The sequence below is a fragment of the Rhipicephalus sanguineus genome, chromosome 11 (assembly GCF_013339695.2).
Source record: "Rhipicephalus sanguineus isolate Rsan-2018 chromosome 11, BIME_Rsan_1.4, whole genome shotgun sequence".
Classification (NCBI taxonomy): domain Eukaryota; kingdom Metazoa; phylum Arthropoda; class Arachnida; order Ixodida; family Ixodidae; genus Rhipicephalus; species Rhipicephalus sanguineus.
The window spans coordinates 55,514,495-55,539,363 of record NC_051186.1 but is presented as its reverse complement, the minus strand read 5'-3'; the positions used below and the strand labels follow the sequence as shown (position 1 = coordinate 55,539,363).

At 49.3% G+C, this 24,869-nt stretch overlaps 1 protein-coding gene across 6 annotated transcripts in view; it reads right to left on the bottom strand.

The window, feature by feature from the left end:
* LOC119374634 (protein-cysteine N-palmitoyltransferase HHAT) overlaps positions 1 to 24,869 on the bottom strand; it is a 95,416-nt gene that overhangs the window by 40,212 nt on the left and 30,335 nt on the right. For 5 of the 6 annotated variants that reach the window (XM_049410763.1, XM_049410765.1, XM_049410761.1 and 2 more), the window contains one exon: positions 8,524 to 8,550. In XM_049410763.1, the coding sequence (XP_049266720.1) occupies positions 8,524 to 8,550 (27 nt within the window). Of the gene's footprint in view, positions 1 to 7,812; positions 8,057 to 8,523; positions 8,551 to 24,869 lie in introns of those variants that run through there. The other variant, XM_037644800.1, reaches the window with a different exon arrangement.

The following is a 24,869-nucleotide window of genomic DNA, read 5'->3' as shown; positions in this document are numbered from 1 at the left end:
AGCAGCATGAGATTGAAGTCCTGTATGGCTTTGCAAATGGAGGTCCCTTTCGGTGAGTCTCTAACGTAGCCCCATGTGGTGTGAGGTGCGTTAAAGTCACCGGCTACTATGAGTGGTATGCGGGAATCGGTAGCCATCTTTACTGCTTTACCGATAAGACCATAGAAGCGCTCGTCTCGTCGCCTTGGTGAACTGTATACGTTGAGGATAAGTATTCCCCTGCGCATGTTCTTTCCTGGTAAGAGTTCAATACAGACATATTCGGCATGCGAGTGCTTATCTATGTCTCCGTGATCAATGACTGTGAAGCCCCTTTTGACTAGAGTAACAACGCCTCTGCCACCTTTCTGCACGCGTTCAAAAGACTCGTAACCACTAAACGTAGTACCGGGCGTGATCGTTTCTTGTAGTAAAATTACCTGTGGCTTTGAATCACACGATAGAATATATTGAGCTAACACTGCTTTTTTCTTTTTTAATCCGCAGCAGTTCCACTGCCAGACACGAAAGTTGGTTTTGGATTGCGCAGCCATGATTAGCATTTAGTTTTTGTACAAGGCTGAGCCTTCGGATCGCGAGACTGAGCCTGCGAATTGCTTTGAGGGCACGGTATCTGCTTTTGCACTAACTCCGCAACGACGGTGGGGTCGGATATTAGCTGCGATAATTCTGTCGGAAGCGGCTCAGGCTCGGGTAGTCCCATCTTACACTCAAGATCCCTTAGGCGAAAATCAATAAATCGATTCTGTGCCTTGACAGTTACTATGTCTTTGGTGATTTCTTGAAGCGTCGAAGAAATAAGCTTCAAGGATTCTTTGATTTGGTTAAGGCTGTCCGTTAAGTCTACCTCGGGAACGTCACCTACAGCTCGGCGCTTGCGACCGTTGCCGCCATTTTGGTCGCCATCTTGTCTAGACGCTGAGACGGCGTTTTTGAGCGACGCCAGTTCCTTTTTGACCTGCGCTAACTCTGAGCTGAGTTTCGCGTTCTCGTTTCTGACTTTCTTAAGCTCCTCCGACTCATTAGCGGTGACTGTGTCCCCGCTTACCTGGGTAGAGGGTCCAGCTTGCGTTCTGTAAGGTTCTGGATTCTGCGCCTTGGAGGCCCATTTCGCAGTGACGGGAAGCGCGGATCCACCTCCCACTGTGAAGGGCTGCAGCCAGCCGCCCGAAGACGGCCTAGGCATCCCCGCCCCGAGCGTGGGGAAATCCCGCAGGTCCATGTCGAAAGCACGTTCCATCTCTCGCTCCTTTCGCTTCTGTCGAATGACAAAGGGGGTCTGGTACTTCTGTTTGCAGGCCTTGTCTCCGGTAGTGTGGCCCTTGCCGCAGAGTTTGCATCTAAGTAGACATGAATGGCCTTCTTCGGATCCTTGGCCCCACAGCTGTGGCACACGTTGGCCATTGGAGTGGGGCAGACGTCTGCACGATGACCAACACGGGTGCATTTGCTGCACACCTCCATCTGTTTCTTGTAGAGGTAGCACCGGACTATCGCCTGGCCGACTCTGATATAGCCTGGGACATCTCCTCCGTCAAAGAGAACAACGACGGAGCCTGTGTCCTTGATGCGCTTGACGCCACGAACCGACGGGTTTCCTTGGTGCACGATGAGCCTTTCGAGCTCAGCATCGCCGATGTCACGCTCGACGTTGCGGATCACTCCCTTAACGTAGCTGCCTTCGGCGGCGGCGTACACCGCCACTTCGTGCTCTTTGCCGTTGACGCGAATGTTCTTGAGAGCCAAGATCTTGCGAGCGTTGTCTTCTTTTTCGGTGCACACCGCAACGATGTTTTGCACGACGTTGGGGCACACCAAGTCGCTGGAGGCTTGGATGGCGGTAATTCCGGCCGCCGTGAAGATGGCGGTTGAGATGCCGTAGCAGCTGGTTTTGCGCAAATCCAGACCGTCTCGGGGTCTAACGATGATCTTCCGATGTGTAGAAGGTAGCTCCGGCATACGCAAAGCCGCGATGACTCTCTTCTTTAAGGCAGCCGCCCGGCGGCTGCTTCTGGCGCCTAACTGGACGCAGCCTTGGGAGCTTCGCGAAGCGTTGGTTTGAGACATACCTCGTTCCACCGCTTGCTTCTTCTTGGTCGATTTCGACTGAAAAACCTGCCATTCAGTTCCCTCCATTGCTTGAATTTCGTCGTCTTCGCCCCCTTCGGCGGAGTTGGAGACGCCCGGCGTCGATAAAAGTGGCGCCGAAGCGCTTCCTGCCATGTCAAGCTTAGCCGTGCCGACGCCGTTCGTAGCGGCCGGCGTTCTTGCAGCTAGGGCTAACTAGGCTTCGGTGGCGTAAAGGGAAAAGGTGCCGAAAAGTGACCACAACTCACTCAGATACGAAAATCCGTACTTCCTCGTGATCGGGGGATGAGACGCACGCGATGAAACAAAAATCCGGGCGAGACTTCGCACATAAGAGATCGCAGAGATGCAAAAAGCCGGAGCGACGCGGAGGCACGTCCGCACAGCTCGGCGTTCCGACCGCTCTCACCCTCACTTCGTATAAAATTCCAATTTTAACACGAAAGTGTTTTATGCCGGGGTCCACCAAGACTTCAGTGACGTATTTCCGTCACGGAAATGACGTCGAAAAATATACACGATCAGATGACAAGAAAGAAAGGTAGCGTCAACAGGCATCGAACCCACGACAGCTCGGTCCGCAACAACAGATGCCGGGCACGCTATCCACTGCGCCACGGTCACAGACTCTGGAGGCTTTACAAACGCGCCTTTTATATCTACCACTCTCCCGGTCGGCTGGGTGGTGTTGACCTCTGGGAGTGGTAAGGTAAAGTAATTCGTCATTGATGCGGCCTCCGCGACTAGCACCTGCAACGCGTTACGCGTCCCTCCCGTTCGGCGCGTTTTCAATAGAAGTTGAATTTTGTCAATTGCTTAACACACCGCGAGGTGGCAACCTTTGCCCAAGCGTAGCAGAAGCGTCGGCCTCGCTCATAGCATCACGCTAATACAAACCAAAAATAGCTCTGCGACGCGCGCCGGCCTCACCTCGCTGTAACAGTGCGTTCCACGCTCACGCGCTTGCACCGAGACAAGTCGCGGCCGGGCTGCCGAGGCGGCACGGCGCGCTTTGCGTTTCCCTCTATAGTCCGGCCGTGCTCTTCAATCACATTTTAACATGCCGCGGGATGGCGACCAAGATCTGCGTCCAATATGCGACGCTCTTCTGGTTATCACACCTCGTTCTCTGATTACGCTTTCACCGTTAACTACTACAGCTACCATAAGGGTTCGTTTAACCATTTAACATGAACGTTAATCGTCGGGATGGAGATGTACCACCAATCATCAAAGTGGGTGCATCCACGTTAAACGGTGCTATAGCCGCCAGACATCAATATACATTGTGGAAACTCTCTTATATCAATGTACAGTAAACATTGTTACTTCTCTAAGCGCACGCTTTACTTTCGTGTTATTCCGATTCCTATGACGGAGGGATCAACCATTTTTTATTTAGTTTGTGACTATTCGACGTATTCTTAAGAGCCCCTGTAGAGAGACGACGAAATATTGAAAAAAAATAGCGGGTCGTAATGATCGCATAAAACTGGGCCCGTATTCTCAAAAGGCGACAATCGCAAAAGTATCGCCTTTGGTGCGCGCTGATTGGCTATTGAGCAAACCGGAAAAGTTAGGGCGCCATCTGGTAATTCCGCCGACGTCAATTTTGCTTCATGCTGCTCGACAGTGCTCTCGACATATTTGCAATAAACGAAGGCACCGTTAACCGTCGGTTCGTGGTGAAGTCTAGCATTTATTTATTTATTTATTTATTTTATGATACCTCAAAGGCCCCTAAAGGAAGGGGTTTTACATGAGGGGACGTAGACGGTAGCTTCTAGTATTCAATCCTCGGTGGATATACGCAGCATTTTTTACGCTGAAGCTTTCATCGAGCATTACCTTGGGGTGTTATCAGCACTCGTTCTTTGCCAGCGCGTCTTTTTTCGTGGTTTGAACGTCCCAGGAACATGAACCGTGCGTTGCTCGCGTGGCTTATCGCGAGCCGGCAACATGTTGAGATCTTGAGACGATGTCGCTGCGGCGGCACGCTACAGCTGAACTCTCCAAGTACGCCGTGTTAAGCTCTCAACGAAAATACGTTTCACGCAAAGTTGCATTCTTTAAATATTATACTGTGCATTAAATAATCGAACAAAAAAACGTTGAAAGCAGTTTCAACATGTCTTATACTTCAAGTAGCCACAGCCAAGCCGGCCAAGCCTGGCCACTGCGTAGAAGCAGCAGCACACGCTCGAAAACGCCGCACTCGGGTTGTTCTGCTCTCTCTCGCACGGTGCGCTCACTCCTGTGTTGTGAGACATTCGTACCACCAACGGCCAGTAGCAACAATGACCGTCACAGGCAAGTGTTTTTTTTTTTTTTTACTTATTGAACGCATCGAATTCTACGTCACCAAACGCGATACTATCGCCTTTTGCGATCGTTTGAGAATACGGGCCCTGGGTGAATACGTGTAGAAGGAACACTCTCAACTTAGTGTGGATTACAAGTAAGGCAGGGGTTCTCGAAATTTTTGGCCTGGGGAAACCCTACGGCTTTTCAGTGTCGCGGAACATCTAACTTTTTCTTGAGCATGAAGAGAATCGAAAGTGGGGGGGGGGGGGGGGGGTGATACGCGCGCAACCACAGTATTTAACACTGTCCGCGCTGGCCTGTACTCTTCTCTTTAATATCGAAGGCCATCGCCGTTGATATGGACCTTCCGATAATATTACTGCGGTGGTGCGCAAAAGAACGATCACACAGGAGAAAGGAACACGGACAGCGCACTAAGATGAGTTACCAACTCGCCCAGCAGTTAGTCCTCCCGATAATACATAGACTTGCGATTGCGAATATATTTTTCTCACGTTTCGGTGAATGAGAATGGCGCCACTGCAATGACTGTTCCTTTCTGTTTGTACATTATTGCAGTACATCGACATCTTCTTGCCTGTTGTACTCGGTTTTGTCGATGGCGAACCAAAAATGGTCGTCCACTTGTCAGTCTTTTCTGTGTTTTTGTCGGTGAGCACTTTCGCAACCCACCTTGCACATAGTCGGCAATATCCGAGCTTTTCGGTTACAATCATTGAAATTCTGGATGGTCAAAACGGAAGGAAATTTATTTAAAGCTGATTTCATTTTATACCTGCGAACATAGGCGGAGAGTTTTCATTTTACCGGAGGGGCGGGGCCCGACTTGCTCTTCCACATTTATATATATATATATATATATATATATATATATATATATATATATATATATATATATAGAGAGAGAGAGAGAGAGAGAGAGAGAGAGAGAGACAGAGAGCACTCCATCCAACTTCTAAATTAAAGAATTTAATGTAACTTTAGTCTCTTAGGTGCCCGCGATATCATAATGAAGATCTGTAAGTGGAAGACCCTAGATTTATTTTTCAATTTACACAAAGACATCGATCCACCTCGTAACTTTTGGCTCTAAGCGAAAAAGGTCGCGTAGGCGACCTTTTTCGTTGACTCGTTGACTGCGTCGCGTAAAATCGATTCACTCAATGCGTGGGGTTATGCTTTACTTTGTTAAAACATGCGCCACACAGGAGACAGTAGGCTAACGCTATCACGGGAAGCTTTAATTATATGCCAGTGAGTTCAATTCAAGATGGCCGAAAGTAATTCTGAGATGGTAGCAAATACCATTTGCTACCACTACACCTTTTGCGAAGCTGCGGTTATGAATCTTGACGAGTAATGGAGTTGCTCATTGGTGGCCGAACTTTTAGTAAAACCCTTTACTGATAAATCAAAACTGCGTACTATCTTTTCTCGGCACTTTTATAAGCAGGCATGTCGAAGGGTATACCAATATGTAGGCAACCAAGAAATTAGCCGTTTTTTTATTGGCGAGTAAGTTTGTGCGAAAGCGTTCACTGACTGAGTGTGTCGGGATTGCTTTGTATTCTCGGTATCATTTTTGTGTTCTCAAAACCATTCACTACGGGGTTCGAGACAATTAGAGCGCAGCTCTTAGGCGTCCCTTCCTGCGCTAAGCGCACATCGGCGTTGGCGTCGGCGGCGTAACCGATACCGCGAACGAGGACGAAAGAGAGCGAAAGCGGAGTCTGTCGATATCACAAGATACTGGCCTCTAACCTCACTTTCTTCCTCTGTCGCGCGCGCTGGCCCCTCGGTCGGAGCTCGTGCGCATGCAGGGCTGGCACGTGCACTAGCTGCGGCTGGCTTCGCTTGTCGTAACGGGGCTGTGGACGTTTCACTTGGTTCGCGACAGCTGCAATGCACAGAGTATATAGTGTGCGTAGCACTCGAGCGCTGGCAGTTTCTGTGGCAATATGTAACGAATGTTACATTGCTGCAACTGCGGATAGTCAAAACTTCAAACACAGCTGGCGTTGCCCGAACACGAGGCTGCGCTCAGCGAATTAGGCAGTATCGTAATCGCCGGTGAATTTTTTAATTTGTCATATTTTAAGTCGTCGCTTCAGTTGTTCATCAGCACAACACATTCTGCGCGTAAAAATCCGTTTGAGGGGTACTTTTCCATTGAATGTTTGACTTGTCACTGGCCCATGTGCCGAACTTTAAATGGCTGAAATGAAAAAGAAGCGGGCATAAACAGCCTCCTGTGAAATAGCTGCCAGACAGGACGACCCGGGGACCTAAGCCAAGCTCTTAAAAAAAATACCCTGCATGGGCCGGCGCCAGGGGGGGCTCTGCCCCCCCCCCCCCCATGAGGCAGTCCGGGGGGGCCCAAGCCACCCAGCCCCCCCGTACTCTCCGCCTATGCCTGCGAACTTTTGAATTTATTTGCTCCATCTAACTCACTACCATGCTGGGCTGCATTTCCCATTCCATTTTTAATCGTTACGTTACTCTAAGTGACCTCCGTTGAATGTCCCACGCATTATGAGGTCGGCCATGGTTTATTAAGGCGAAAGCCTTGGATACCTCATCAAACGCGAAAATTGACCGGCGGCGTCCCGCATCGGCGGCGTTAACAGTAGTGATGCAAAAAATCATCATCACGCGATGGCGTCACCTTTTGACGTGAGTCATGACGTTACAGATCGTCAAGACTTGTGGCGTCACATAACATGACGTCACATGATGACGTCATCACATGACATCGTCGCTTAGTCAAAGGTGGGCCGATCACGGAGGCAGTGCAAAACCAGGTGAGGTACAGAAAGCTTGCAACGCCTCCGATCCTGGAGGCAGTGCAAAATGGCGTTAGGGGGAGAAAGATTTCGGAGGGGGCGAAGGAGGAGAATGAATACACCGACTGAGAAAAAAAAATAAGATGGCTGTCGCCTTCCAGTTGTCTTAGGTGAATGCACAAGGAAACCTGTGAAGTTTTTTTTTGTTTTTTTTTTTTCGCTTAATGTCAAGCCGGATATCGGCTACCCCTGTTTGTTCTCCAACGCATTCTGCTATCTTTCGATCTCTTCATGTTGCGTCTGTCATTTTCCCTTCCAATGCACGATGCGTGGCCTTTGACGTTTTCTCGCGTTTCGTTGTTAACCTCGAAGCAGCAGGCCAATGTGTTAGAACTGAGCGTATGTCACAGTGACCCGCCCCCTTGTACACCTTTAATGCGGCGTAACTAAGACAGTGAGCGAATTCCATATTCCTCTGTCACGTTTTTGACGATCTGCCAATTTACTATTACAACGTCTTCTCTATTGGCGCAGTTTTCATTACGTTATCTGCGGTCCAGCTCAGCCGGCGAATACGTTAGGTTGGGATGTATACATTCGAAGAAGGCTTACACAGTTTGCAGGATTGCTGCCCACTTTTTATTACATTGTCGCCGGAATTAAGTTATTACACAGTCACCGAACCCTTTATATGGAGAAAGCCTCGCTCCAAACACGCCCACGATATTTATTTGTTTCCAAGACGAGCATAAACAAACATAATCGCAGGGAGGCAAGCCAATATGGAGGAAAGCCAACCATTTTCTGTAGGTCCCTATTTTGTGCGGTTGGTCCCGTAAATAGTTGTGATGTTAAAGCCGCTGGAATAGAAGGGAAAAAAAGAAAAAGAAAGGAAAATGCAATATCACTGGATAATTAACGCGAGAAACGGGAAATTAGACGTGCAAATAAGCGTAGTTGTTCTTTTTTTTTTCAGTCAGTACAGATCGTGAACAGACTTTCCTTGTAACTACGTAGCTACATTTGTAAGAGTGGATGTGACATCTAATTTCGATATGTGGCAGCGAAGTAAGAGCACACGAACACCAGCCCTGCGTTATGTTCTGATAGTTCAGTAAGCTTAAGTGTGTTTGCAGCGCTACCATGCGTTGTAAGCAATATTTTCGGTAGCGTGATCGCCGTGAACCATGTGCTTGTCCGGAGTGTGAAGCCGTGAACAGGTCTTGTCCGAGCCTTGTCCGAGCCATGAAGAGGTCGGCAATCATATTCAAAGCTCTCGAAACGCTTCTCCAAAGCCGTCTTAGAAATCATTCAAGACAATACTCACCTATACGTGGCTTGTTACTTCGTTGCTCTGTGAACGGGATAACAGAATTGATTCGCGTACAGCGACGATATTTTATACTGTTTTTCCAAATATGTTCCTATTTACCAATACTTTTATACGTATAATGACTACTGAACTTTACCATTCATTTATTTCGACATACAAATACGGAGAGAGGATATAGAGAATAAAGGTGATCACTGACGCTTGCATTGTATCTGGATAACATCAGTTGACCACAGAATTCTGTGGTGTGCTAATCGAGACCTTTGAGTCCATGGTCTTAATTGAACTAGCGATTTCAACCGAACAACGTTAGGGAGCTCGTTTCTCAGAAATTTCGGCGTCAGCATCGGTGTCGGCGTCTTTAGGTGCGAGCGAAAAATCGACGTTGTCCGTCGGCGAAAACTCTAGATAGATGCAGATAAGTAAATAATTAAAATGTTCGGCTTGAGTAAGAATCGAATAAACGCGAGTGTGGTCTAATGGCCCAACTATTACATGGCGCTCGCGAATAATTGTTCATCATCAGCAGCAACAGAATCAACAAAGTGTGCAGGTGAGCCTGTTGCCTTACGGACGCGTAGTGGGCACTACACCAATGTGCAAAATAGGAAGAATTATGGCGAATTGGACACCTCCCGGCTCTACTTGCAGTAGGCATTCTAGGATAGCTTGAAATGGCCCATGTGACGCGCACAGACGTTCGTTTCCTTACGGCACGGTTGAGGTGTCCACCGAGAAGAGAAGGATAGCGATTGAGAAGGCGATACGAACACGGTCCGATTACGCTATCGCGTTCCACTCTTGAAAGCGAAGCTCAAGCATCCTCCAATTTTTTTTATTGCTTAGCTCCGTTGAATCGAGGGATGTTCGAGTGCCCTTTTCTCCTGTGCGGACCAAGAAAGCCGCCTCTCGTCTGTCACTAATGAAAGGAGACTCAAGACTGGACAAACGCAGTTCGTTTATTCACGATGCGCACTCACCTCATGTCTCTTCCACAAATAAAGCAAAAAAGTCAGCAGCCCTTGTCTTATCGTGGAAAATGGGGGCAAGCGAAGCTTGGCGTGTGTGTGCCTGAAGTACCACTTTCCTTCTATGTATCGCATTGCGCAATGCTTCCTCCTAACTTTTAAAGCGAAAGCGTTACTGCCCTAGTCGAGCGAGTTTCAATGTGTATCTCCGCGTGGCCTTGAAGCGAAGAACGGGTACCACTTGAAAATCCGTGCGAAATTTAGTTGTGTCGTTGCAGTTGTGCACGAGCCTACAGCGAACGCGTTCGTCGGCTCGTCTGTCTACCTCTCCGAATGCACTTCCTCCGCATATCCGAGGTTAAAACGCAAGGAGCGCGCGCATCTGCTAGCAGATGCGCGTGTAGAGGATATATTATATATATATATATATATATATATATATATATATATATATATATATATATATATATATATATATATATTGTAGAAAAGCGTTCGAACTCTGCTGAAATGGGTCGTCCTCTACGGCTCTTCTAGAGCACGCCCCTCGTGCTGCGAGTCTGCGCTCCGTCTTGACTGTCGTCGCTGTAGTGCATCGACGCCTAGGGCCGTCAATAAACGCCTTTACAATTTTGTGGAGAGTGCTGGGCCGTAAAACTAGCTTCGGTCCCCGTTCGATGGCCCTGGCACTTCGATCCCGTACCGTTCTATCTACCATGCCTCAAGACGCCGCCCAGCAAACGCCTCCCCCTGCACCGACAGCATGCCCCAGTGTCCCCCGCATCCGCGACCCTCCTGTTTTCACCGGCGCGGATGGCACCGACGATGAGGACTGGCTTGCTGTGTACGAGCGTGTGAACGTAGCCAATAAATGGGACGAGGCAGGCAAACTCAGCAACCTGGTTTTCTACCTCACGGGTGTGGCGGGCCTGTGGTACAACAACCACGCAACCGATTTCCCCACGTGGTCTGATTTCAAGACCGCCATCATCGACGTGTTTGGCCGCCCTGCCGTTCGTAAACTGCAAGCCGAACAGCGTTTATGTGAACGAGCTCAGCAGACCGGTGAGTCTTTTACGAGCTACATTGAAGCCGTCCTAGACCTGTGCAAGGAAGCCGACGCAACCATGCCTGTCTGACAAGATCCGCAACGTTATGACAGGCATCGACGACGATGCCTTCACCATGCTGCTTGCCAAGAACCCTTGTACTGCGGCCGAGGTGATCACGTACTGCCAAAGCTTCGAGGAGCTATGCCGGCAGCGGTTGCAGACCCGTCGGCCTCCATCACGCGACGCCGATCTCGCTGGCTTGTCGGCCATTTCTGATCAGTGCGCCTTGTTCAGCGAGATCAAGTCATTTGTGCACGAAGAAATTGCCCGCCAGTTCTCTCTACAGACCTTCCCTCACCCGCAGCGTGTTGAACAGCCGTTGACCAAACTGCTGCCTCCCTTACGCCGAGCAGTGTCCAAAGCGCCGGCTCCCGCGTGGGCCTTTTGCCGTGAACTCCCGCGCCGCGCCGCTGCTGCGCCGGACCCGTGGGCTTTCCGCGCTCGGGAAGCGCGCGGAAAGCGAGGGGCGTCTGCTACGCGCTGTAGTTTTTTGCGCCGCGTTTCCACACAGGGCATTTGAAGTCTACTTAACTTTTATAATGCGGTGCGGAATGGAACTCATCCATCTTTAAGCGTTGTGTTAGTGCTGGTGCAACAGCAGAAAACAAAAAATCATGTGTCAAGCGGCATCAGCGTGGCCTAGTTCAGGTCACAGAGTTCGAGAACGTTGGTGCGTGCGTAAGAAACGCGCAAAACGGACACGCACAAGCAAAGAACGAAAAAAAAACCTTATTCGCACGAGTAATCGAGTAATAGCATCACGCATGCTCAAATTAAGAGCAATAAAAAAAGTAAATTGCACGCGCAGTCAGCTGAAATACTTGCGCGCAGTGACCGCTTCACACTACGAGCTTTTTACTCATGGTCGCCACTGGTTTGCTAGCCATATGCACACCGCTTTATTCGATAATTCATTAGCCTCCATTACCTCTTTATTATGGACGGAGCACACCGGGAAGACGCAAGGGAAACAAAAAAAAAGAAAAAAAAAGAGTAGAGACGGCCATACGACCGCAATGCTGTTGGCTTATTTTTGCCTCTGGGGTAGCATACAACAAGGGTCACCGTGCGCAAACATTTGAAAGAAAAGCAATGCCAGGTGAACTAACCTTCTTCCACAAGTTATTGCATAAAAGGCGTAATATAGAAAATGCTTTACAAATATCCAGATATCATGAAACAAAGTTACAAATGCCCCCATTCTTGCTGAACAAGCTGCCTGAACGAAAATACGGTAAGAAATTGACAAATAGAAGTGTGAGATCTCAATAACTTCAGAAAATTGTTCAAATGCAGAGATCCCTTATGTATCTAGCCTGAAAAAATGCAACATGTCATAATATAAATATATATATATATATATATATATATATATATATATATATATATATATGTATGTATATATATGTATGTATGTATATATATATATATATTATCGCATGTTGCATTGGATCGCTGAACGTTAGTATGAAACGTTCGCGCGAGTGCGTGCATTGCTTCAAGCCTTCACCATACGAAATGAAAACAGTTTCAAACAACTCATTCTCAACTTCAGATGTTTTCACGGTTCTCGGAGGTTAGCGTTCGCCCGGTTCAGAGACTTTACAAAAAGATGTGGACGAGTAGTTACATAAAATACAATTGTTTCCGCGGCAGTTGAGTGCGCGCCAACAGGGCACCCGACCGCAATTTCCAACTTTTTCCTGATGACCTCAATATAGCGTCCACCAGTGCTGAAGCTCCGGAGTACTTAAGTACCGAGTCTGGTCATATCTTGAATAAATATAAAGAGATGACCAGACGGGTAAAGCAAGCCTCTTTTGTCCCGCAGACGCGTGCAATCAGCTGCTCTGAACTGAGAATCACGTTTGTTTTCGGGCGATCGCTCGGAACATGAAGTGAGGCATACACGATGTTGCATTTTTATCGTTTCATTTACTTTGATTTGTCTTGTTTTTCTTTAAGGTAGAGCTTCACCCTAGGGGTGGCACTTCTCCGGATCTTTAAATAATGTTCTTCGTACCATACCGTACCGTAGAGCCTTAGATGCCTCATCAAACACGAAAATTGACCGTCGGCGTCCCGCGTAGCCAACACGAGTGATGCACAAAATCATCACGCGATGACGTCGACAGAACTTCTGACGTCACTATGACGTCATTCAACGTGACGTCATATGATGACGCCATCACATGACATGGTCGCTTTGCATTGCCTCCGTGATCGGGGGCCGATCACGGAGGCAATGTAAAAGCAGGTGAGGTGCAGAAAGCTTGCAGTGCCTTCGATCCTGTCGGCAGTCCGAAACCACGTCATGTGCAGAAAGCTTTCGGAGAGGGGCGAGGGAGGATTAATGCATCGACTCACGGAAAAAATGGCTTTCTTTTCCGAGTCATCCCAGGCGAATACATAAGAGCTAGACCATGTTTTCTTTCATGTAATTTTTTCGCATACATTTTACCTATGCGGTCAGTTCTTCAAAATGTATGGCCAAGTCTAACATGTTTACATCGATATTGGTGACCACCACGTTTTCTATAACCTGATGGAAACAAATCGTCAGACCACACATCGTCAGAATCATTTCTGGCTACAGAAAGCGGGACTGCGCGCCACACACCATATTATATTGTTAGTAGTTACGCAAATGGCAAGCATGTCCAGTTGGTGATGCCATGACCTATCGGTCGTGTTGGGCATACGTACAGCGGTGAGCACTGTTAGGGTGAACAAGCGAGCGCGTGCCGACGGCACTATCAGCGCCGCGTAACGGCCATCGTTGGAAACATTGCACATGCGCAGCATGTGCTTTGCGTTACACTCTTTCCACCACGCGCACTGCGTCATAGATATGCTTGTTGGGGATACGCTTGTGTGCGCGCGGTGGAAAGAGTATTTCGTAGAACGCATGATGCGCATGCGCAATGTTTCCACCGATGACCGTTACGTGGCGCCGACAGAGCCGTCGGCCACGCGCTCGCGTGTTCACCCTAAGAGTGCTCACCGCTGTACATTCGTGCCCATCCGTGCCAATTTTCGTGTATACCACGTGAACGAGACGCGAGTCATTTTTTACTTTTGGTACCGTGGCCAGCCGACTGACAGATTCGGCTTCGTATGAAATGGCTTGAAACAGCAGAGCGCCGGAGGCAGTCTTGTAAAACAAATCGAATGCCCGAAACAAAAGATAGAATATGAAGGGTGCAAACGCGTTAGCATGCATGAGCTAGTTATGACGTGCATTATGTGCTACGTTCTCGTGGTTATCTCCAGTTTATTCTCTCCTGCAGCAAGTTTACCTTCGTCATTCCACACGAAAGTAAGTTAAGCGCCTTTTCTCACGATGAAGTGCGCGCAGGATGCGTTCCTCGAAGAGCCGCGAAAGTGTGGACCAATGCGGTGACAAACCAGCTGAAAGGATATGTACAAAATCACCGTTTCATAACACACAAACTAAAAAACGCGTTCTCTGTGTGATGAGTCGCTGCAGTGTTATGTTGCAGTAACGCAGTATTAAATATTGCCCAAATTTCCGCAATTATAGCTAATAGCGGCCAAAATATCACGCGCGTAGCAGACGCCCGCCGCCTTGACGCGCCTTCCGCCGCGGAGAAAGCCCACGGGTCCACGGGTCCGGCACGGCAGCGCCGCGGCGCGGAAGTTCACCGCAAAAGGCCCTCGCTCCTCCCATGTATTCGCGCGGCGCTTTGGACACTCCCCCTATTCTAGGTCACTCTAGCCGAGCTATTCAGCAGGAAATCGCGGAGGTCATGCCGGAATACCACCAGCGCCCTCCGGCGCCTGCGCCGCTCAGTTACGCGCAAGTTGTAGCCAGGTCACCTCAAGCGATCCCTGTGGCTGCCCCACTCACTTACGCCGAAGCCGTCGCCAGATCTCAGGCCTTCGAAGCGAGTGTGCCAGCTGCGTACGGCGACGTGATTTCTAGGCCACAAATGCAGCCCATCATGCAGTAATATCAGCAGCCGCCTCGTCCACCGCGTCCTGCGCCATGGATGGGACCTACCCCGGCGCACCAATGGCGCACTTCCGACAACCGCCCCATCTGCTTCGCGTGCGGTTGTGCCGGTCACGACGCCCGCTATTGCAATCGCGTGCAGCCCCCTCGTGTCGCATCAACCATCCCCAGCCTGTCAAGCTGCCCGTATTACGATTCACCGCCGCCTATGTCACCGTCGTCTAGCCCAGCTCCATCTACCGCGCTGTGTGTGTGTGTGTGTGTGTGTGTGTGTGTGTGTGTGTGTGTGTGTGTGTGTGTGTGTGTGTGTGTGTGTGTGTGTGTGTGTGCGTGCGTGTGTGTGTGTGTGTGTGTGTGTGTGTGTGTGTGTATTCTTCTTTGTCCTTGTAGGTGTGCGCTACGCCAAACAGTCTCATCCATCTACCCACCATTCGCCGTCACCACGACGCCGCTAAATGTCACTGATGCGGCCACGTCCCTCCCCACGCGACCAGGAAAACTAGTCGTCACAGTCCACGAGGCAAGGGCGGCGACGCTATCGAACTGCGAAAGCCCTCATCGAAGCCCATCGAACGTGATAGACGTGTTTGTGGACGGCGTTCGCGCATCTGCCCTTATCGACACTGGAGCCGACGTATCCGTCATTGACGCCAAACTTAGCCGATTACTGCGAAAAGTGACGACGCCACTTTCCGGGCTCTCCCTCCGTACAGCCAGCGCCCAAAGTATTCACCCTACAGGGGTGTGCACAGCCCGCTTCATGATTAAGGATGCTCTATACGCCGTCGAATTGATCATAATTCCTGCATGCTCTCACGACGTCATCTTAGGACGGGATTTTCTCTCCCACCACGACGCCGTTATTCATTGCGCACCAGCCGAAATAGAGCTCTCGCCATTCTCTGATTTGACGCCGGCAGACAGCCCATCGTCTGCGAGCAAGGTACTCGTCAAAGACGACACCAAGGTGCCTGCAAAGTCGTCAACGGCGGTGTCTGTCAAGTGCGCCAGTCTCTGCGGCACCGTTGCATTCCTCACGCCATCTGACCGTGTTTGCACGAAAAAAGGCTTGCTGGTGCCTTTCGCGACCGTGTAAGTCACTCAGGGCAGTACGTCAATTTTTGTTATGAACCCGTCCCCGTACAGTGTTTCGTTGGTGCGAGGGGAATGTCTCGGCAGCGTGCAAACCCTCGAAGACGCACAAGTTATGGACGAACGAGATGACACGCGCTGCCCCAGTTCCAGTACGCTCAGTGCTGTTTCCACGTCTGGTTCCTCGGCCGCTGATGTATTTGCCTCCTCCATTGCTGACATTTGTAACTTGATTCATGTCTGCGCTAAAAACACGGACAACAGAAGAGACGTACACAGGACCTGGATTTAAGATTATTATTTGAACGGGGTCACATCTGTTGGATGTACAGTCCAAGAACAAGCAAAGCTTTATTGCCACATAACAGCGCGCATTCCAAACTAACAAAAAGAGGCATTGCGACGCTCTACTGCCGTTCAGCTCTTGAGAAATCATGCCAACATAGAGTTCGAGAAAGCCTTGCCTATCAAGTTGAACGCATCAGCAAGGCTGGCTATCCTTCTGAGCTTATCTGGAGTTGCTGTGAACGTATTTTGCAGAATGTGAAAACAGAAGGAAAAGGAAAGCAGCCCAGTGCAGCCAAACAGCCAGTTCACGTAATGCCCTACGTTCACCGTTTATCGCACAATGTAAAGAAAGTTGCGAATCGGTTTTGTGTCAAAACGGTTTTTACCGCCCCATGCAAATTGGCCAAAGTATGTGCAATGATGCACAAGGAAAAGCGCTCCGTGTGCAACAAACGCCACGCCAAACTCTTCACTGAATGTACTTCAGGTGTGGTATATGAAATACCCTTGACCTGTGGAAGTGTATACATTGGACAGACGGGGCGCTGTTTCAATGAGAGGGCGCGAGAGCATAGTTTAGCGGTACGCACAAATACCGGCGGGCACCTAGACTTTCATTGCAGGCGTTGCGGGTGCATGCCAAGTTTCGAAGACACTGTTTTTTTGTCTAAATCAAGGAACAAGTTGCAAAGGGAAGTTGTTGAGGCCTATTTTATTAACAAGAAATCTGACCATTGCGTAAGCATGCCTTCTTTGACATTGCTCCAAAAAGAGCTGCAATTTTTAGACGGCTTTGTATGAATGACACACAGTGTCCTGGTTTTTTACTTCCAATTTTTAGTTTTATCGGCCTTGTGGTTCTGTCAATTCTTTGCTTGTTAATTGTTTGGCCATATCATGACCATGCTTCAAAGAAAGATAGCCCCAGGGGGGTGTGTTGCTAATCGGTCGCGAAGGGGCGTAAAAGAGAGCACGTGATGAGATTCGTGCATATATAGGTTTACTTTGGCGTTCAGTAATAAAGTTGGTAGTTTGCGCCCGTCCTGTGTACGTCTCTTCTGTTGTCCGTGTTTTTAGCGCAGCCATGAATCAAGTTACAAGTTTGCACCAACTGGCCCAAATGAAAGCATTACTGCATTGCTGACAACTTTACGCTGGCCTAGCGATCCCAGCTTGTTGGCCTCTTGGAAGAATTTCGCTCTTCTTTTGACGTCGCTCAAGCTTCTCTCGGCCGCAAGTCCGCAGTTACGCATCGCATCGACACTGGCGCCCAACCGCCACTGCGGCAACGTCCATATCGCGTATCTCCCACAGAACGCCGTGTAATCAACGAGCAAGTCGACGACATGCTTCGACGCGATGTTATTCGACCCTCTAATAGCCCCTGGGCGTCTCCTGTCGTTCTTGTTGCGCAGGACGGTTCTGTGCGGTTCTGTGTGGACTCCAGACGACTCAACAAGATCGCTCGTAAAGACGTGTATCGACTGCCGCGAATAGACGACGCGATTGACAGCCCACAAGGAGCAGAATTCTTTTCATCTCTCGATTTGCACTCAGGGCAAGTACCTGTGGCTGATGACGCTCGACCGAAGACCGCCTTTGTCACGTCCGACGGCTTGTACGAATTCAACGTCATGCCGTTTGGGCTGTGTAATGCGCCCGCCACCTTTGAGCGCATGATGGATACTGTTCTGCGCAACCTGAAATGGCACACGTGCTTGTGCTACCTCGACGACGTCGTCGTTTTCGCTCCGGACTTCTGCACGCATCTTCGACGCCTGCGGCATGTGCTGACGCGTTTGAGCGACGCTGGTCTGCAACTGAATCTAAAGAATGCCGATTTGCAGACGGCAGCTGACAATACTCGGCTACGTCGTGTCCAAGGACGGAATTCTCCCCGATCCAGCCAAGCTTCGGGCCGTGACCGACTTCCCGAAACCTACGTCAGTCAAAGAACTGCGCAGTTTCGTAGGACTGTGTTCAGGGGCGTAGCCAGAAATTTTTTTCGGGGGGGGGTTCAACCATACATTATGTATGTTCGTGCGCGCGTTTTTATGTGTGCGTGTATATGTGCGCAAGCAAAATTGAAAAATTTCGGGGGGGGGGGGGTTTGAACCCCCCCCCCCCCCCCCCTTGGCTACGCCCCTGACTGTGTTCCTACTTTCGGCGCTTCATTCGAAACTTTTGCGACTGTCATATCGCCGCTGACGAAGCTCCTCGGAAACAACGGGCCCTTCCATTCGTGGTCGTCACAGTGCGACGACGCTTTCGCAACGCTCTGTCGTTTGTTGACGTCGCCTCTCATACTACGCCACTACGACCCTACGGCACCTACAGAGGTACACACAGACGCCAGCGTTGTTGGCCTTGGCGCTGTCCTTGCGCAGCGCAAACCAGGGTTCCCTGACTATCTCATGGCATATGCAAGTCCTACGCTTACCAAAGCCGAGACCAATTACACCGACACCGAAAAAGAATGCCTGGCGATAATATGGGCCCTTACTAAGTTCCGACCCTATTTGTATGGTCGCCCATTTGATGTCATCAGCGACCATCATGCACTATGCTGGTTGTCGCCATTGAAGGATCCCTCGGGCCGCCTTGCCCGCTGGGCACTTCGCCTACAGGACTACGATATCCGCGTGCGGTACCGCAACGGACGCCAGCATGCCGACGTCGACGCAATCTTGCGCTCCCCCTTGCCTGACAACATTACCCACAGCTCAGTGCCTCACAATGCCGTTTCTTCCATCAATATTCACACCATCGCTGCCGAACAGCGCAAGGATCAATGGATCGCTTCGCTGATAGACTTGCTCACTGATCCATCGGCAGCACCATCCACTCACGCGTTGCGTCGTCAAGCTCACCATTTCTCCATTCGCGATGACCTCCTTCGCCGACGCAATTACAACGCCGACGGCCACCAGTGGCTACTAGTAATACCCCCGAAGTCTGCCTTCTGACATATGTGAATCGTTCCACGCTGATCCGCAGTGTGCGCACTCTGGGGTATCGAAAACTTACTGTCGCATTCGCCAACGGTACTTTTGGTGAGGGATGTACCGCTACGTGCAGAAGTTCGTTCGCTCCTGCATCGATTGTCAGCGCCGAAAAACCTCAACACACCTGTTAGCAGCAGGTCTGCAACCTCTACCTTGCCCTGACCGGCCGTTTGGGCGCGTTGGCATCGATTTGTGTGAATCACTTCCTCTAACGCAGGCTGGTAACCGCTGGGCCATCGTCGCTGTAGACCACCTTACGCGATATGCCGAAACTGCCACCCTCCCAGCGGCTACAGCGTGCGATGTTGCCTCCTTCCTGCTCCATCGATTCATGCTGCGCCACGGTCCACCCCAGGAGCTGCTCAGCTATCGAGGCCGTGTCTTCTTGTCGGAAGTCGTCGAAGCCTTTCTCAAAGAGTGCAACGTTGTTCACCGCGAAACTACTGCTTACCATCCGCAGACGAATGGCCTCACCGAGCGCTTTAACGGCACGCTCGGCGACATGCTCTCAATGTACGTCGCCACAGATCACACAAACTGGCATGCCATTCTGCCGTTCGTCACCTACGTCTATAATACCGCCCCTCAGAGCACTATTGGTTTTCACCCTTTTCACACCATCGACACGATACTTCCATACAAGCCGGATCCATCTGAGTGTGCGCCTATTCTGACACAGCCTGACTTGCTGAGGAGGTAGCGAGCTTGCGAAGACCTTTACTACGCATGACCAAGAGCGGCAGAAGAGCTTTCGCGGTGACACCGCCACTTTGGCGCCCACGTTCCTCCCTGGAGCGCTCGTATGGCTCTCGGTCCCTACCGCGGCAACTGGGCTCTCTTCCAAGCTACTGCCCAAATACGAAGGCCCCTACCGTGTCGTCGAACGGACATCCCCGGTCAACCACCTGATCGAACCCATTGAACCATCTTCCGACATGCGCCATCGAGGGCGCGACATTGTCAACGTGGAGCGCCTAAAGACTTACCATGACCCGCTCATAGTGACAAGCTGTTAGGTCGCCAGGCGGCTCGCTTTTCGTACCCGGGGTAGTTGTAGCGAAGCGTTGGAACTGTGTAATGGGTCGTCCTGTTCGGCTCTTCTCCTAGAGCACGCCCCTCGTGCTGCGAGTCTGCGCTCCGTCTTGACTGTCGCCGTAATGCATCGTCGCCTAGGGCCGTCAATGAAGGCCTTTAATATATATATATATATATATATATATATATATATATATATATATATATATATATATATATATATATATATATATATATATATATATATATATATATATATATATATATAAAATTATGACAAACGTGAGAAACTCATGTTGATTAACGTTTCTTCGCCAATTGGGTGGCATATACGGGTCCATTATGAAAGTAGTACGCATTATTTTATTGTGAAGCGACTATCCATGGCGGCGCGGTAAAACCAGAGGAGCAATGTAGTGTCGGATGTACCCTTCCAACGAAGCCGGTCGCCAGCTTACTCCGAGAAGTGTGAGCGGAAAGACGTGCCTCTGCATGAAACATCAAACGCATGGTCAAGCTTGCACCATGATAATGCCCCCAGCCACACGTCCTTGATCGTTACAAACTTCCTGGCGCGGAGAAACACGCCGGTGGTCCCCCATCCCCTTTCGATCCCGACTTAGCCGTGCGACTTTTTTTTAAACACGAAGGCGTTTTATGCCGGGGTTCACCACGGCTCCGCTGACGTGTTTGCGTCACGGATATGACGTTGTAAAATATGCACTAACAGATGGCAAAGAAAAACCTCGAAGAAAAAGTTCCGTTGCCAGGAGTCGAACCTACGACCTCTCGCTCCGCAACACGCGGCTCGAATCCACTCGGCCACAGGACGTATGTTCTTCAGCTTAGTAACGGCGAGCTATTTATATAAACCATTTACCATTGGCGGTACTCGGAGCTCGGTGGCTTCAGCGTGTTCTTGTTATCACTAGCGAGACAGCGCGAAGAGCACTGAGCGCGCGCTTTAAAGGTCGTCGCCCCGCGCGTTGCGATGCGAGCGCGCCTCTGCAGGGGGTGTCTCTCGGGATGGGGGTGGTTTGTACGTCTTGTGCTTTCACCGCAAGTTTCCGTTGACGTTACACAGGGCACAATTATCACTTCGCTCGCTGCCGCGGCCGCGTTTCCGAAATCAGCCCGCTGCTCAGACACAAAGAAGTAACAGTTGTGACAGTTGTTAGTTCGCGCTCCTCCTGTGTATGTTGCTTTCGTGCGTCCTTTCGGTTTTAGGGCGCGCTGCAAGTTCTGAGCTTCTTGCCGTTCTTCGCGTGACATTACAATTTGTTGCTATAGCATTCATTGTTTCGACCTTGTGGCGAAACAATGCAAAATAAACGCTCAACTACTCCTGTGAAGACACGTTTCACTTTCGTGTTATACCCATTCCTATGAAAAGGGAATAAGGCATGTTTTTTTTTTTTTTTCCCGACTGAAGAGAGAGCTGAAAGGAAAGCATAGGTAGACAGTGAAAACACCCAAAAGCATGTCACAACGTTCCTGAGAGATCTTCCCGTCGAGGACTTTCAGGGTGCCTCCAGGCGTTCAGGGTGCCTTCCAGAGTATTGATTCAGGGGAAGTGTATTTTGAAGAACTTTAACCATTTGTACAGGTCTGATCAATAAAACTATTTCTTCCAGAAAATGCGCATTACTTTTATAATGGACGCTGTTCCCGTATATATACAAGGGGTGTTCAAATGAAGGGAAGGAACAGGAGAGAAAGGAAAGGCAGGGATGTTAACCAGTCTAGAAGGACCGGTATGCTACCCTACACTGGGAGAAGGGATGGGGGAGGTATAAAGATTGAGAGAGAGAAAAGGAGAGCACTATACCAAACAATACTGTGGGTATAAATGAAGACTGTTCAAAGTATACACCATAGGCCTGGGCACAACGATCTCATTGATGAACGAGCCGAAAGATTTCATGTTACCAGAATTCCTATGGCCGTGACGAGACCCAGTCCATCACAGCATCTGAGTTTGTCGTCCAAGTTCAAGCGCTTCCCTTTCAGACGTTTTTCGAGGGGACCAAACACATGGAAATCGCTCGGCGAGATGTCCGAGCTGTAGGGCGGGTGGTCAAGCTGCTCCCATTTGAACTATATATATATATATATATATATATATATATATATATATATATATATATATATATATATATATATATATATATATATGAACGAAGACGACGTTTAAGGGCTCGTTTTACTTTGTTAGACATAATATTAATGAGAACTACCAGACAATAATGTCAAGGAAAGTATATGGGATGTTATTTGTAGTAATTAGGATATAAATGTGAAGAAATTGTGAAGTGGATGAAAAGATGATTTGCCGCTGGACCGAACCTGCGATATATATATATATATATATATATATATATATATATATATATATATATATATATTGTTACTCACTCCCGAGCTGACATTTCAATGTGGCTTGGTGAGATCGTTTGTCGTGTGACGTTAAAACAAACGCACGTGTTGACCTTGAACCATCATGGCGTTCAACGGGGCATAATGCATTCCTCAAGCGACGTACTGTACACGTCAGTTCAGAAATTCCTGAAGGCGCATCGCGCTTGACCTATGTCGCGACTGTGCATTTTTGCAAACAAACTTCGAGCTTTGAAAGGTCACGTCTGTACTGCCCATTTCTTCTATTATTAGTGCTAGCTAACGCATACGTTAAAGGAGCACTAAAAGCAAATGTTAAGTCGACGTTGATTGTTGAAATAGCGGTCCAGAAACTTCGTAGTGCTACTTTGGTGCCAAGGAAGTGCTTATTTTGAAATAAAATCATGTTTTAGTGGTCCGCATCGCGTTAGCGCGCTTCAAATCACCCGCCTGAAAGCGGTCTCTCTCACGTCACTGTTGCCGTGCCCAACGTTGCCCGCCTTTACTGCGCAGCGGTGTGCACTGGCGGCGTGCACCATTCGGGCATCCGGCAACATCACATGCATGCGGCATTTTGTCGAAATTTCTGTCAGAGCGACTTTCACGAGCGTGCAAAACACTGAAGTAGAGCACCAAGTCGGGCTAGTTGGTTTAAATTCATATGGCGACTAAAAGTGCGCTAAAAACACAAAGACAAAGACAAGGAAAACAGGATTCGTGCAAAACACACGCGGCAGTACGCGATTCCGAAACTACCACTGAGACGCGACCGCGCGCGAGAAGCAGGGCGCCGGGCGAAGCGCAGTTTGGTGAAAACGGAACTTTTGAACCACGCACGCCGTTCACCATGGCAACGCCAAAGAGGTTCTTTTTTCTATGAATCAAACAGAAACGAACAAGCAGTATTTTATTACGTCTCTTGATGAACGGAAGGTTTTTTTTTTATTGCAGCTAGTTTGATTACTAGTGATTAATTGTAGTCGGACTCTCTCGCGTCATCGGGATCACTTCCGAAATGTCCCACTCATGGCGCTCATCGTGTGCTACATTTAGCTTAATTTCTCGGTAAGTAGGGCACGGCTGTCGATAATATTGCCGCTTTAGACGTTGTCATACATTGAGCTTTCACTCTGACATAAATTGTTATTTGCCTTTAGTGTCCCTTAAAGTTTACTGAGTATTTTAAATGCGAAGCATTTCGTTCCGAACCCAAGGACATTGGGCCGTTTCTATTTACCTTCCTGGGCGCCTCTGCGTGGGCGCTCTCGTGGTGGTCCCCTAAAGTTGGTATATACCAAACTGGTATATAAGGGCATGAGTGTATGGCGAACACGATTCACAGGTCATGACATATGAATAACATGATTTGCCTTTCGCGTTCGTCATGACACCCTTTCCACCAGTCGCGTTGAAAAAAAGGTCAGGAGAGAGAGAGAGGGGGGTTTATTTGTAGAAAGGCAGAGAGGTCGGCCTGAGCGATATTATGCTCTAGCCTGCTACTCTACACCGGGGGTGGGGAAAGGGGAGAAAAAAGAATGATGGATGACGATGGTAAGTAAGAGAGGTGAGTATGTACAGTCCCGTCTAGGTGGTACAGTGCTATAGCCGCGCATCCAGTCCAGTGGCTTGTAGGAAAGCTGCAACCGCTCTTATGACCACAGTTGTGCTGTTGGCGTCAGGCCATGGGCCCATCACAACCTCATCAGTTAATGGCCTATTATGCACTCCTTCAGTCGAGGAAATCAGTTTTTGTCGTTCGCGTGCGTATGCTGGGCAGGTACAAAATATGTGCTCAAGTGTTTCTGGCACTTGACAGTGATCACAGTTGGGACCGGTGTCACTGCGGCCGATGATATGTGCATAACGTCTTGTGAAGGCCACACCAAGACGAATTCGGTGAATAATACTTGTGTTGTGTCGTTTTAATTTACGAGGCATACAGAACCTCATTTCGGGGTCCCATTTGTGTAATCGCCGGTGTCGTCGCTCCGGTTTCGTCCAGTGCTCAAGTGTGAGGTCACGCATTACGTACCGAAGCAGGGCGTTCGTGTCTGGTCGTGAAAACGCAGTGCGCACTTCAGGGCCACTGGTCAAGGCTCCTTTAGCTTCTGCGTCTGCGTCTTCGTTTCCCATTATGCCGCAGTGGGCAGGAATCCATTGGAAGGTGACGAGGTGGCCATTTGTTGAAGCAACGTGAAGAAGCTCCATAATTTCTATGGCTAAAATATAGTATGGACCTTGTCTCATGACGCAATTAATGGTTTGCAAAGCGGGTTTCGCATCGCAGAATATTGTCCACGTACGAGGTTGCTCTCCAGAAATGAATCTTATTGCCTCCCGGATAGCAACAAGCTCTGCGGCAGTTGATGTGGTCTTGTGGTCTATTTTGTACCGTCGAGCTATAACCATTTGTGGGATGACAAAGGCTGCAGCAGAGGTACATAGCGTGGTAGATCCATCGGTGTAC